This window comes from Callospermophilus lateralis, chromosome 15 (assembly GCF_048772815.1).
Source record: "Callospermophilus lateralis isolate mCalLat2 chromosome 15, mCalLat2.hap1, whole genome shotgun sequence".
Lineage (NCBI taxonomy): Eukaryota > Metazoa > Chordata > Mammalia > Rodentia > Sciuridae > Callospermophilus > Callospermophilus lateralis.
The window spans coordinates 86,129,783-86,142,991 of NC_135319.1; the positions used below are offsets into that span (position 1 = coordinate 86,129,783).

The 13,209-nt window shown below is 37.5% G+C and overlaps 1 protein-coding gene across 3 annotated transcripts; it reads left to right on the forward strand.

The window, feature by feature from the left end:
• Positions 1-117: 117 nt before the first annotated feature.
• Positions 118-10,992, forward strand: Bub3 (BUB3 mitotic checkpoint protein). 3 transcript variants are annotated; one of them, XM_077105419.1, is made up of 8 exons: positions 118-211; positions 562-756; positions 1,252-1,321; positions 2,919-3,070; positions 5,951-6,109; positions 7,835-8,012; positions 8,219-8,435; positions 9,410-10,992. In XM_077105419.1, the coding sequence occupies exons 2-8, from the start codon at positions 562-564 to the stop codon at positions 9,423-9,425; spliced, it is 987 nt and encodes a 328-aa protein (XP_076961534.1). In that variant the 5' UTR covers positions 118-211; the 3' UTR covers positions 9,426-10,992. The 3 variants fall into 3 exon arrangements, with proteins under 3 accessions (XP_076961534.1, XP_076961536.1, XP_076961535.1); XM_077105421.1 differs by having other exon boundaries at positions 10,644-10,992; XM_077105420.1 differs by having other exon boundaries at positions 124-200.
• Positions 10,993-13,209: the final 2,217 nt, after the last annotated feature.

Below are 13,209 nucleotides of genomic sequence, written 5' to 3' on the forward strand. Positions count from 1 at the left end.
AGCCGGAACTGGAAGACTGCTTTGACCGTCACCGAGCAGCCGAACGGGCCAATAGGCTGCTTAGAGCGAGCCGTTGGCGTTTTAAAGCAGCCAATGGCAGAGCTATGCTGGAGCTTCCTCTCCGCCTCCTACGCCCGGCCGGAGAGTGCTCCGAGGGAAGCTGCGAGGCGGCGGCAAGCCGTTGAGACGCTACTTCAGAGGCAAGCTCAAGGTAGCGGGACGAGGTGGTGGGGCGCAGAAGCGTGCTCTCCGCGGACCTCGCGGGCCCGCGCTGGCGGAGCCGTCTGCAGGGCACTTCGTTTCGCGTTCTTCGCTTTTAAGACCGTCTGGGGCCCCGGGGGAGGGGAGGCGGCAGGGCGGGTGTGGGCGCCCGCGGCGGGCGGCCCTGAGTTGGGGTGGGGGTGCGGCAGCGGCCCGTCGAGCCAGGGGCGAGGCCGTGCGTGGCGGACCCAGACTCCGCGCAGGCGCAGACGCTGCCCTCCTCGGGCCCTCGGGCGGCCCGCGGGCTCTGCCCTCCCACCCGGGACCCTTGGGGACTCGGACTACGCGTCTGTTCCGCAGATGACCGGTTCTAACGAGTTCAAGCTGAACCAGCCGCCCGAGGACGGCATCTCCTCGGTGAAGTTCAGCCCCAACACCTCCCAGTTCCTGCTGGTCTCGTCCTGGGACACGTCCGTGCGCCTCTACGATGTGCCGGCCAACTCGATGCGGCTCAAGTACCAGCACACCGGCGCCGTCCTGGACTGCGCCTTCTACGTAGGTGGCCGTCCCCTCCCCCTGCCCTCTGCCGCGCCGGGAAGTGCCCGGTCAGCAGCGCCCCTTTTCCGGTGTCGGGTAGATCTCTGTGGGAGTTCTTTGGATCGCTCGTTGGTGTTCGGCAACACCTGCTCTTGCCGGACACTCTATTTCTTGTTGGGAACGTGCAGGTGTCCTAAACCCTGTGAACTTCGTGGACTTAACGATGGTTGGTGTTTGAGATTTGCAGCTGGACCGATGTGGCTGCCCCATTAAAAGGGACATGTAGAAGGAATGCCTGTTTTACCCTCAGCCACTGGGATGAACTGAGCCCTCCCTCAGTTTGTTGAGGGTGGTTTTTGCGATCACTTCCGCCCTTTTTGTTTACAGTGAATAGTTGTGCTCAGTGTGTGCTGTTCCCAGCATGACCTGAACAGTTGGCCATAGAGGTAGGCATTCTGAAATGCTTTTTAAAAGCTCTGTAAGTTTTAAGTGCCTTGAAACTTTATTTTGTAGGATCCAACGCATGCCTGGAGTGGGGGATTAGATCATCAGTTGAAAATGCATGATTTGAACACTGATCAAGGTAATGTAACCACATTTTTAACCATTTTTTTTCACTAGTTATTAGAGTGTAAAAGTTTAGGAAGAATGGTTGCTGAATTGATTAGTTATGGAGATAGAGGTAAAAGTGGTATGAATTTAGACATTTTTGTCTGAATAACCATTAAGTTACTGGCCACAAAACATTATGCATATATTTTTGCACTTTGATCTCCATCCTAAGGGTTTACATGAATTGATACTTAATTATTTGACTTGTACCTCATCCTTACAAGTGAATTAGAACATATAGTGGTCCGTGTTTTAATAGAATGTTTCAGGATAATGCTTATGTTTTAGGGTTCTTCTTTCAGAAGGTAATTAAAACTGAAGGAAGGTATTTTCATAAAAACAAAACATTGTAGAAAAGCCAATAATGTTTATTAATTCTGCTTATTTACTTAGTAGAATATGTTTCTGTTGCATTTGTTAAGAAAATAATTTCTTAGAAACCCAGATATGAAATGACCAAATTTTTATGATCATACTAAGGCAGAGCACACATTGGAGTAGAACCCAAACATCAGAGCTCTCTAGCTGAGCATTTGTCCTTACTTTAGACAGATAAATTTGAAGGGGATGGCAGGGAACCTAGAGGCTGAGTTGATCAACAGGATGATGGATGGAGGACAGGCACATTTTGTCAAAAAAAAAAAAAAAAAAAAAAAGAGAGAAAATTGCAAAAGAGTCACATTGTTATGGAACTTAAAAGTAACGTTATTGGTTTTGTTTGTCTGTAGCTTGCCCTGTGTAGTAAATTACCCTTTAGGTTAAGTCCTACTTACTCTCAAACTTGGGAAAAACAAACTTGATTTTCAGTGTTTAGGCTGTAACTTAAAGAGAATTAGTTGTTTATTCTGACCATCATTGCCAGACTTCATGAGATACTTGCAGCTTGTTTTAATATGCTTTTAGAAAGGTAACATTCCTGTTTAAGAGTCAAGACCATGTGCTATTCTTGTATGTCTAGGTTGCATGGATTTGGGCTCATATCTAGATGGAAGTTGAATGAAGAAATGAGATATGTGAAGGTTGAAATTGAGAAAAGAAATTATGTGTTGGATATTTGACCTACCATGAAAACCAAGTGGAATAAATTATAAGACTTCATCTCCAGCTCTCATAATCCCATAACCACATGAATAATTTTCTTAAAAGTATTGGCTTTTATGTGTAAGATAAACATAATTGAGTTCCAGAACCTAGGGTTCTTCACCCATTTGTTCATTCAACAGGTATTTCTTGAACACCTAGTGTGCACCAGACCTTTCATTAGATACAGAGTTAAAAACAAGCTTCCTGATAAGAAATCTAGAATTCAGTAAGGAAAGTAGTAAACATGCCACCTGTTTAAATGTAATCTGAAACTCAAGGAAGCCTTTGATATGCAATATGCTAGTGGTTCAAACTGCACCGTAAGATGACCAGAGATGAATGGATAACTTTGTAGTAATGAAGATATTTTTGTGTTTGCAGACATTTCCATGGATATTGAATGAGGCAGATTCATTGCATTTGTTCATTTGAGTACTCTTGTTTAGTTGAGGTAGTAAAGCTAGTTGTTGGGTTTTTTCTTCTAGAAAATCTTGTTGGAACCCATGATGCCCCTATCAGATGTGTTGAATACTGTCCAGAAGTGAATGTGATGGTTACTGGAAGTTGGGATCAAACAGTTAAACTGTGGGATCCCAGAACTCCTTGCAATGCTGGGACCTTCTCTCAGCCTGAAAAGGTAGGATTTTTATATTTATCAGGAATTATAGTTCTTGGGGTGACTATGCAGTTGAATTTAATGATTAATGTGCTATTGAATTTAATGGTTAAGAGTTGTGACAGAGTCTCTTTTTATAAATACAACAACATAGAAATGCTTTAGTGCAAAGGAAATTAACTTTGGAATGAATTTTAGTCTCTTTTTTCTGTCAGTTGTTAACACTTGTACTGGCGAGTGAGAGCTTAAATGAACCTGCTTCATGTATTAATACTTTAAATCTCAGGACTGAGAAGCAACTCGAGGTCTTTGTAAAGAGGTCATTTAACAAAAAACTGTTCTTTTGTCTTAAATTGGATTTGACATGCCCAAAACAGAAAATGGGATGGAGCATCACTCATTTTCAGTTGTGACCTGAGGATTCATTTGAGTTAACTATTACAAGGGTGAAATGGGTTGTCATTTCAAGTTTAGCAAGAAAGGTATCCTACTTCTTGACTGTTTATATATACACTTTTTTTTTAATGCTAATGTAGTTTGAAGGTTCTTTTTGAATGGAGCTTTTAAAAACTGAACCTTTCTTATTCTAACCTTTTGATTTGCATGATAAAATAGTGCATTCTTGCTGTATCCTCATCAGACTTTATCAGGGGTAGTTAATTTTAAAGATTGATTGTTTTAGCAGTTTAAAGGTATCCTTCACTTGAGTCTATTTCCTCAGTGTAAATATGCTATTCAGCTGCTGTTAGCTATCATTACATATAGTGGTGCATCCAAAGAGCCATTATTTTTGTCACATCACATTCGAATCTACTCCTGGCAAGACCTTTGTTCAGAATAAAATAATTGCATTGTTTCTAGTTTTGATTTATGGTTGTATGTAACATGTTAAGAACTGTGATAAATTGCTGACAGAATATCATATAATGGACAGCCATACTGAATCAAGCTGCTTATTGGTTCAGCAAGGTTCATTATGTCACTTTTTTTTTTTAATACTTTCTTTGATAAATGTATATACCTAGTCAGTAGCATGACAGTGGTTTCACTTGATTTATGATCAGTGAGGATAGAAAGAACCGTTAGAAGCTTGTGTGTCACCTGTTCAGTAAAGATTTAAGGTAAAGTTCCTGATATGATTGTACCATTACAAATTGATCTCTCTGGATTTGGTATTTTCTGCAAATATTTTGTTTATGAATAAGCTATGGTGAATCTTAGGGTATTATTCTTCATATTTAAGTCTCCCAGAATTACATCTGTTAATTTCATTTCTTATTTTTCCCTTGGTCATATTAGTTATTGAAAAAATTTTTAAATATTCTTTTTAGTTGTTGATAGACCTTTATTTAGTTAATTTGTTTATATGTGGTGCTGAGAATCGAACATAATACCTCACACATGCTAGGCAAGTGCTCTACCACTGAGCCACAATCCCAGCCCCTAGTTGTTGAATTTTAAGTCCAGATTTTAGAAACTGCCACGGGGGCATTGCGTTGTAACCTAACTTGGTTGTTTGTTGTGGACTCTAGTTAACACACTAGAGATTAAAAACTGTATGGTTTAATTAGTGAGCATGAAAGAGATGTTTTACCGTCTTGTGGGGCCTCTCTGCTTTTTTACTTTGTTTAGGTGCTGGGGATTTAACAGCCCAGGGCCCTGGGCATGCTAGGTGATCACACTCTCAGCACGAAGCTATATTTCCTGCCCTCTATTTTTTATAGCAATTCTTCAGAGTGAAAAATATTAGGTCAGATTAGAGTTGCATATTAATTGAAAATTATAACCTCAATTTTGGATATTTAGTCTAGCTTTGAAAATAGTGACTTAACTTGACCAGGAAATATGTTTTTTGTCTCCTTTTTCATGAATTTAATGCCTCTGTCTCTAAGTAACATGTTTGTAAATGAACCACTAAATATTTTGCTTGCAGGAAATTTGGTGACTTATAAAGAAGTTTTTGTGGCTATTTTGGTTTTGAAGATTAAGCATTAGAGTAAAAAACTAGACACTTAAAGGGCATGAAATAGTTTTAAAAATCTTTCCTTAATATAAACTTCTGCCTCGAATGTTATTGAAGATGTTAGCCATAAGAATTAGCTTTGACACATGCAGATTACTGTCCTTGTCATCTTTTTTTTTTTTCAATCTGAGGACTGAACCCAAGATCTTGTATATGGTAGGCAAGGACACTACCACTGAGCTACAACCCTCCCTCCACTCACCCTTTTTTTTTTTTTAATTTGAGACAAGGTCTTATTGCCTAGGCTAGCCTTGAAACTTGTGATCCTTCTACCTCAGAGTCCTGAGTAGCTGGGGTTATAAGTTTGTGCCACCACTCCCAGCAACTTGCCTGTAAATTTTGAGTTTGTGTGTCACCAAAAGCAACCAAAGTTAATAATGACTTCCTCACTCTACCTGGAAAGGCCTATTTTTTCATTATAATAGTTGGGAAAAGTCAACATTTTGAGTCACCAAATGAGATCAAAAGGTGGTTGTGGAAAAGTAACTTGGAAAATATTTTATGAAAGGTTAGAAGCTCATTGAAAGGTATCTTGAATTATTTTATGTTTTATTGTCTCATTTTTGAGTGTTTTTTTTTTGGCATTTTTGTCTAAATGAAAGAAGGTTGGGAAAAATTGTTTTGATAATGAGTTGTCTTCAAAAGTTTCTCTACAGGATTAGAATGTACCTTATATGATACTGATGAAGAATTAATATCCAGGATTTGCTATTTTGTGTGCATTATTTGACTTGAATAACTGTAGCATCTAAAATTGTTGCTTGTGTTTGAAATTTAATGGATTAATTTTTTTTAATACTTAGATGGATTTCATTTGGAGGTAAAATGCCATTTTCAAGATGTAGATGAATTTTAGCAATTTCCATCTCTCTTAAAAGGTATATACCCTCTCAGTGTCCGGAGACCGGCTGATTGTAGGTACAGCAGGCCGCAGAGTATTGGTGTGGGATTTACGGAACATGGGCTATGTGCAGCAGCGCAGGGAGTCCAGCCTGAAATACCAGACTCGCTGCATAAGAGCATTTCCTAACAAGCAGGTACTGATCTACTCTTTCTCCAGTCCTGGTATTTGAGAATAATATCTTATATGATGATAATTCGGGTAATACTTTCAAGGTGTTTTTCTTTTTTGAGTAGTGACTTAGAATTTGCTGTTAGGAAAAAAAAAATTGCTGTTAGGTATATTATTACTTAACACTTTAAACAATCTCATGTTAAAAGGTAATGTGTTAATAACCTGCATTTTAGAGAAGATCTTAATGTTCAGAGAGGTTAAATAATCTGAATGGGATCACTCGATAGTTAGAATAGAGGTCTTTGGATTTTTTTTGTTGATTCTGATCATTCATGTACAATAATTTAAAGAGTTTTGCAGATATTTCAGTTTACAGACCAGTGAATTAAAACAGATCTGAAAATCTGTTCATAGGATTCGTTATTTTCTTTTTGCCTTTTTCTAATTGTAATAATAATTGTTCTTTCTTCCATCTGACAATAGAATTTTGATTTTCTGAACTCCACTGAGGTTAGAGAGGTAGTGTCCCTCACGTAAAGACTAATTCTATTTTGTGTGTGTACACGTGTGCATGTTGTTCTGGGGATGGAATCTAAGGCCTCATGTATGCTAGGCAAACACTATCACTGCATTATATTCCCAGCCCTACAGACTAACTTTTGATATATAGGGTGAATTGCTTTCCATCTTTATTAAGGAGACTAGCTTGTTTATTAGTGAGCTCTTTCCTACCCCCAATTCATAAAGTTATAAGGAGAGCTGGTAATGCTGTAAGTTACAATAGGAATTTTGCAGGAGAAAAAGTCATTAGAAATCAGCAGGTATGTTTGAAATCATGGTGGCTGTCATTTAGTGTTGTGGAATTTGAAGCAGTTGTTAAGTCAGTTATTCTCTTCGTTTCTTTTCTCAAAAGGCCAGTATCTTATGGTCATCACAGTTCTTTTCCAGGAAAGTATAAATTTTTCATCCCTGACAAACATCCCTGATATTTAAAATTTTCTTCAGACTGTCTCTACTTCATAATGAAAATTTAACATAGATTTTTACTGAATTTTTCTCATAAGCAGTTTTTAGGAATAAAAAGGATTGAAAAAAATTAAGATTGAAAACAGATTTTATATTCAGCATATTAAGTTTTATAGCATGTTGTCATATCATGGAAAGGTGAGAAAAGGTTTGAAATTGTAAATCATTTTTGACCATTCCTGAAGTGTCTTCTGTGTGTAAACCTGACTAGCTGTGGTAAATTCAAGAGGTGGAACAATTGAAATGCAGGACTGGTATTCCAGTCGATTTGGGTTATTGATGCTCCCAGTGACGGAAACACAGTTCTTAACAGTTGTTAGAGATGAAAAGGCATAGGACGATAAAATAATATATTTAACTGAGGGAACAAATTTGGGTCCCTTCTGGACAGGAAACATAAATGGTACTAAAACACTTTAAAAATTCTTGTTTAGTTTTGATAAAATAGTTGGATCTTTCTGATTATCATGTGCAAGACACATGAAGAAAGTGATGACAGCCTTTTTTTTGTTTGTTTGTTTTAAGATAAAACAAATTAATGTTCTAGCTTTTTAGAGTTGTCATAATTGTCAGTACAGCTTAAACATTTTGTTAAAACCTGGCCGTACTTTTTTCATTTCTGAAAGAGTCATCTTTCTTTGGTATGGATTGAATTTGGGAACTAGTGCCTTGTTTATGGAAGCTGGTTTACCATTTTTGTCCTCTGGTTTGCTCTTGACAGGGCTATGTATTAAGCTCTATTGAAGGCCGGGTGGCAGTTGAGTACTTGGACCCAAGCCCTGAGGTACAGAAGAAGAAGTATGCTTTCAAATGTCACAGACTAAAAGAAAATAATATTGAGCAGATTTACCCAGTCAATGCCATTTCATTTCACAATATCCACAATACATTTGCCACAGGTAAAGTATGGCAAGCTAACTTATATTTAATTATTATGATTATATGGTTTTTAAAATTGAACATTATTTGTGTTTTTTTTTTTTTAGCTATTTAAGGAAAAAAATCTGTAGTACTTCTTGGGGGAAATGTAACTTAAATGGTCTTAAAAATTAGATGTTTAAGATAATGGTGTTAACCAGTTTAACTATTTTGAAATTACTTGCAGGTGGTTCTGATGGATTTGTAAATATTTGGGATCCATTTAATAAAAAACGACTGTGCCAGTTCCATCGGTACCCTACCAGCATCGCATCACTTGCCTTCAGCAATGATGGGACTACACTTGCAATAGCATCATCATATATGTATGAAATGGATGACACGGAACATCCTGAAGATGGTATCTTCATTCGCCAAGTGACAGATGCAGAAACAAAACCCAAGTGAGTATGCTTCACCTGTATTTGAGCCTTTTCTTGCATTCAACCCAGGATTTATTAATTTTTCTAAATTCATGAATAGCATTGTTGATGCCTGCTCGATATTACAGCCGACTGTAGGGTTGGAGTTGATTTTATCTTGTTCTCCCAAGCTTTCAATATCCGTAGGTTGATAGACGTCTGATGGATAAAATTGTGCCTAGTTGTTTTGTAGAGAAGAATGTCAAACTCTCATTCTTCTTGAATAGACTCTATTATTTGAATCTCTGCAGTTATTACTAGCTCATTGCTTCAAAATTAAGTTGAGGAATTCAAGAATAATTTATTTTAGTAAATTCTATTTAAGATATTTAAGAATTTGAACTGCCAAAAACTTCCCTCTCCACAGAGGTCATTTCTATAATATTTACACAAAGCAAATGACCTTCAGGTCTTATTAAAAACCCAGAATAAGATGCCCTTGCCTAGAATAGCAAATTTCCTTAGTTTTGAAATTTTCATAATGTCTTTAGCTCTTGGTTGTAATTGTTGACTGAGAGGAATCATTTGCATTTTTCCATATCAGTAAGGCAAAGCTTTTTACTTTAGTAGCCTCTACCATGCTTATGGAAAAACTGATACTTAGGCCTATGTTGCTATAAAATGCCCATAGTGTTTTTGTACGATTTTGTGTCCCTGTGTCCAGGCCCTTGAAGGAAGTCCTCAGTAAATATTTGTGGAATAACTGAATGTTTTCAGGATTCTTATGCTTTTCTCAATTAACATGGGTATAGTACCCTTGCTAAATCAGTTGAGCCCCTGAGAGGGGGCAGAATGTTGAATATTCAATATTAGAATATTTGACTTTAGAAAAGTCTTAGTATGTGAAGCCTGTTGGATAAAGGGCTGTGTTTACATTTGATCTGTCACTTTTGTATCTCTTGTCCTGGCCGGCCATTTTGATCTCATGCTCTTCTTTTTTTCTTTTGAACTTGTAGGTCACCATGTACTTGACAAGATTTCATTTACTTAAGTGCCATGTTGATGATAATAAAACAATTCGTACTCCCCAATGGTGGATTTATTACTATTAACAAAGAAACCAGGGAAAATATTAATTTTAATATTATAAGAACCTGAAAATAATGGAAAAGAGGTTTTCTTTTTCTTTTTTTTTTTTAAATGAATAATTTCCTAAATGCATGAGATGGTTTGATGGTTTGCTGCATTAAAGGTATTTGGGCAAACAAAATTGGAGGGCAGTGACTGCACTTCTAAGAATTAGTTTTGACCTTGATGATTTTTGTTTCCGCTGTGGAAATAAATGTTTGTAAATAAATAGAGCTAATAAAAATCCCTTTGCATTCTTTCTGGACCTTAAATGGTAGGGGAAAATGCTCTTGAGCTATTTCTTTTTCTGGTTGTAGCTGCTAATTCTAAAGCTGCTTCAGACTGCCTCATGAGGAGGTTAATCTACAATTAAACAATATTTCCTCTTGGCTGTCCATTATTTTCTGAAGCAGATGGTTCATCATTTCCTGGGCTGTTAAACAAAGCGAGGTTAAGGTTAGACTCTTGGGAATCAGCTAGTTTTCAATCTTATTAGGGTGCAGAAGGAAAACTAATAAGAAAACCTCCTAACATCATTTTGTGACTGTAAACAATTATTTATTAGCAAACAATTGATCCCAGAAGGGCAAATTGTTTGAGTCAGTAATGAGCTGAGAAAAGACAGAGCATATCTGTGTATTTGGAAAAATAATTGTAACGTAATTGCAGTACATTTAGACAGGCATCTATTTGGACCTGTTTCTATCTCTAAATGAATTTTTGGAAACATTAATGAGGTTTACATATTTCTCTGACATTTATATAGTTCTTATGTCCATTTTAGTTGTCCAGCCACTGGTGATTAAGGTTAAAATGAAAAAAATTATAGTGCGAATGAGACTCATTTCAAAGTAATTCCTTAAATCAGAACACGAACTCAGCTTGGCCTATTCTGAGTAGTTCCAAATAGTATTATACAGTCACGCTTTTTATTTTTAATTTGTATTATTTGCAAATGTATATCTCTGATTAGGACTTAGACTGTTAGCTAAAATTCTATTTTATCCATGATGTATTTTTTTTAATTCTTTGATATAGAGAAGGGTCTTATTTTTTAAGTATTTCAGTGAAAAATGAGTTCATTGTGAACACATCTTTTGAAATGTATTTTCTTCATTGCAGGTCCACCTAATCATCTCGTGAAAATGGTTTCTCTATGGAAAGCTTTGTTTGCTTCCTACAAATACATGCTTATCCCCTAAGGGATGTGTTATAGTCATTGTGGACATGTTATTTAGTATGTGGATTTGTTTGTTTGTTTTTTTTTTTTTATAAGAAATTTGCCTGTTTATTTTTTAATAGATTGTTTAGGATGAGGAGTCTGCGTCCTTACTCAGTAGTGTGAAGAATTCCTCCCATCATCCCCCAAGTAAGCCCAGTTGCTGTTTATGAGCAGTTCCAGTTTTTTTGTAGTATAATCTAAACCTGTTATTTCCCTGCTGTATAATAAATCAGATTCAGAAAACTTAAATGTTGGATGTTTTTAAATATTGGTAATGAATGTAATTTACTACATAAAAAGGCTTCTGTAAAGCAAAACTCTTCATCAAGGGCATGTTGAGGATGACATTTTACCTTTAAGTCCACTCTGCCTCATTTAATTATGTCTATTCTGATGTATATTGGGGCTTCAGTCCTGGATAAAGTGATGTGTTGGAGTTCAGCCATTTCCCTGGTGCCCCTTTGGAGGCTCCGCAGGGCCCTGAGCCATTCCCTGGCCTCCCTCAGGATGGGCCCTCACTATGGTAGCCTGGTCGCCTCCTGGCATGGTGTTTTCTTAGTGTTGCCAGTGCTGTGGAGCTCATGCAGCTCATAGATCCCTGTGCTGATGAAATCATCGTCCACATGCAGAGAGCCAAATGACAGGCCCTTCTGGACTTATCCATCAAATGCTAAATCAAAGTGAAGCCCTTGGGATGGTAAATAATGTAATAGCCAGAGACTAACTGATGGTATTGGTTCTTTAGTGTGATTATGTGCTTTTAAAAGTCATAACCACTTGGTTGAGGACAGAGCATAAATTTAAAACATTGTATAACTGAAGAGAATTAATACAGTGTTGTTAAAGGTGACCAAATTAAAGCCATGTGTGGACCTGTTTCTGAAGTTGTGTAGGAGAGTTTTTTTTTGGTGGTTCCATCTGAGTGTCCTTATCTCTTAAAATCTAATGTGCCTCCCTGTTTCCCATGCATACCACTTAACCAGCTCCTTTTCATAATTGCCTGTTCATGATTATAGCCACCTTTCCCCCAAGTTACCCAGTTGTGGTTAACTTGGCTTTTTAATATCAGTTTCTTATATACATGTTAAGTGTCTCAGGTTTATCTTTCTTCCTACTGCTTCTGTTCTGTTTCTTTCTTGTTGAATGCTGAAGTCTTTAGTCTCTGCCCCAAGTCCTCTGTCTTCAAGAACAAATATTTAGCTGTGATCCAAGTGAGAAAGAAATTTTGAACTACAGTTTGGAACATATGTGAAGACAAAAGGTTTCATAAACGTTACTTGCCCTTCCTTCATGTGATGTACCTGGTGTTTGTTTATTTTTCTTTTTCCTTTCATTTAAATGCTGGTTATGGTGCTCTGAACTGATTTTTATAACAGAACACATTGCCACCTGTAATTTGCAGAAATTGCTCAGTACCTTCCAAGATTTTAAAAAACTTATGTCATGCCATACTTGGAATCCTCTAGTGCTTCTTATTTTCATTGTGGCTCTTCAGTATCTACATAAGAAGGCTAGCTCCTTCCAAAACCTTTGTTGAGTATTCTCAGAAAGTTGGGAGACTAACCTTTATTGGGAATTCTAAGTAGAAGAAATGGTTCTGAGTCCACTGTGTACAGATTTAAAGATGTATTAGTTAGTGATTCTTTGTTTTATGGAAAACCCAGGCTTTGTTATAAGAACTGAGGTCACATTGTCCATTTTAGCTTTGGCATTCAAGCTCCTCAATATTGTACCTTTGTAATCTGTTTAATTTTAATGTTTCCTAAGGCTTTTTTTGTAGTTTGTTTTTCTCCATTCTTTTGGTACCAGAGATTGAACCCAGGGACACTTAACTACTGAGCTATCCCAGTACTCCTTATTTTTATTTTGAGCTAGGGTCTTTCTAAGTTGCTGAGGCTGACCTTTAACTTAAGATTCTCCTGCCTCAACCTCCTGAGTCACTGTGATTACAGGCATGCACCACCATGCTTAGTGGCGTTTTTATTTTTAGTGAAAATAAGATTCTTTGGTTAGGTAAAGCTAATCCCCATCCCCTCTCTAGATGGGGATTCAGCATGCATTAGACTACTGAGAGCTTGGAGAAATCCAGCAGTAAAGAAGTCTTTCTAAATTGTTTGATATGTCATCCCCCACATTCCTTCTTTGTCAAGTCTACTTCTTGCTCCTGTTGCACTGTACCCTCCAATCGTTTTATATTTCACCACTCCTAGAAAGCACTGGGGTTCTGAAAATGCTGAGAGTATGACTGGTTGCTTCATTGTAATTCAGGGGCTTGTATTGATTCCCAAATCACAGTTTTTGCTCCTGGATTGCTCTTTCAAGTTTTTTTTTTTTTTTTTAATATTTACTTTTTAGTTGTTGGATACAGTATTTTATTTTTATGTTGTGCTGAGGATCGAACCCAGGACCTTCCACGTGCTAGGTGAGTGCTCTACGGCTGAGCCACTATCCAAGTCCCATCTTTCA

Excerpts from the sequence above, each read along its gene's own strand:
- Bub3 (XM_077105419.1), top strand. The coding sequence starts at position 562 with ATGACCGGTTCTAACGAGTTCAAGCTGAACCAGCCGCCCGAGGACGGC. Across the intron at positions 1,322-2,918 it reads TGATTTGAACACTGATCAAG|AAAATCTTGTTGGAACCCAT; the intron begins GTAATGTAACCA and ends TTTTTCTTCTAG. Across the intron at positions 3,071-5,950 it reads CCTTCTCTCAGCCTGAAAAG|GTATATACCCTCTCAGTGTC; the intron begins GTAGGATTTTTA and ends CTCTCTTAAAAG.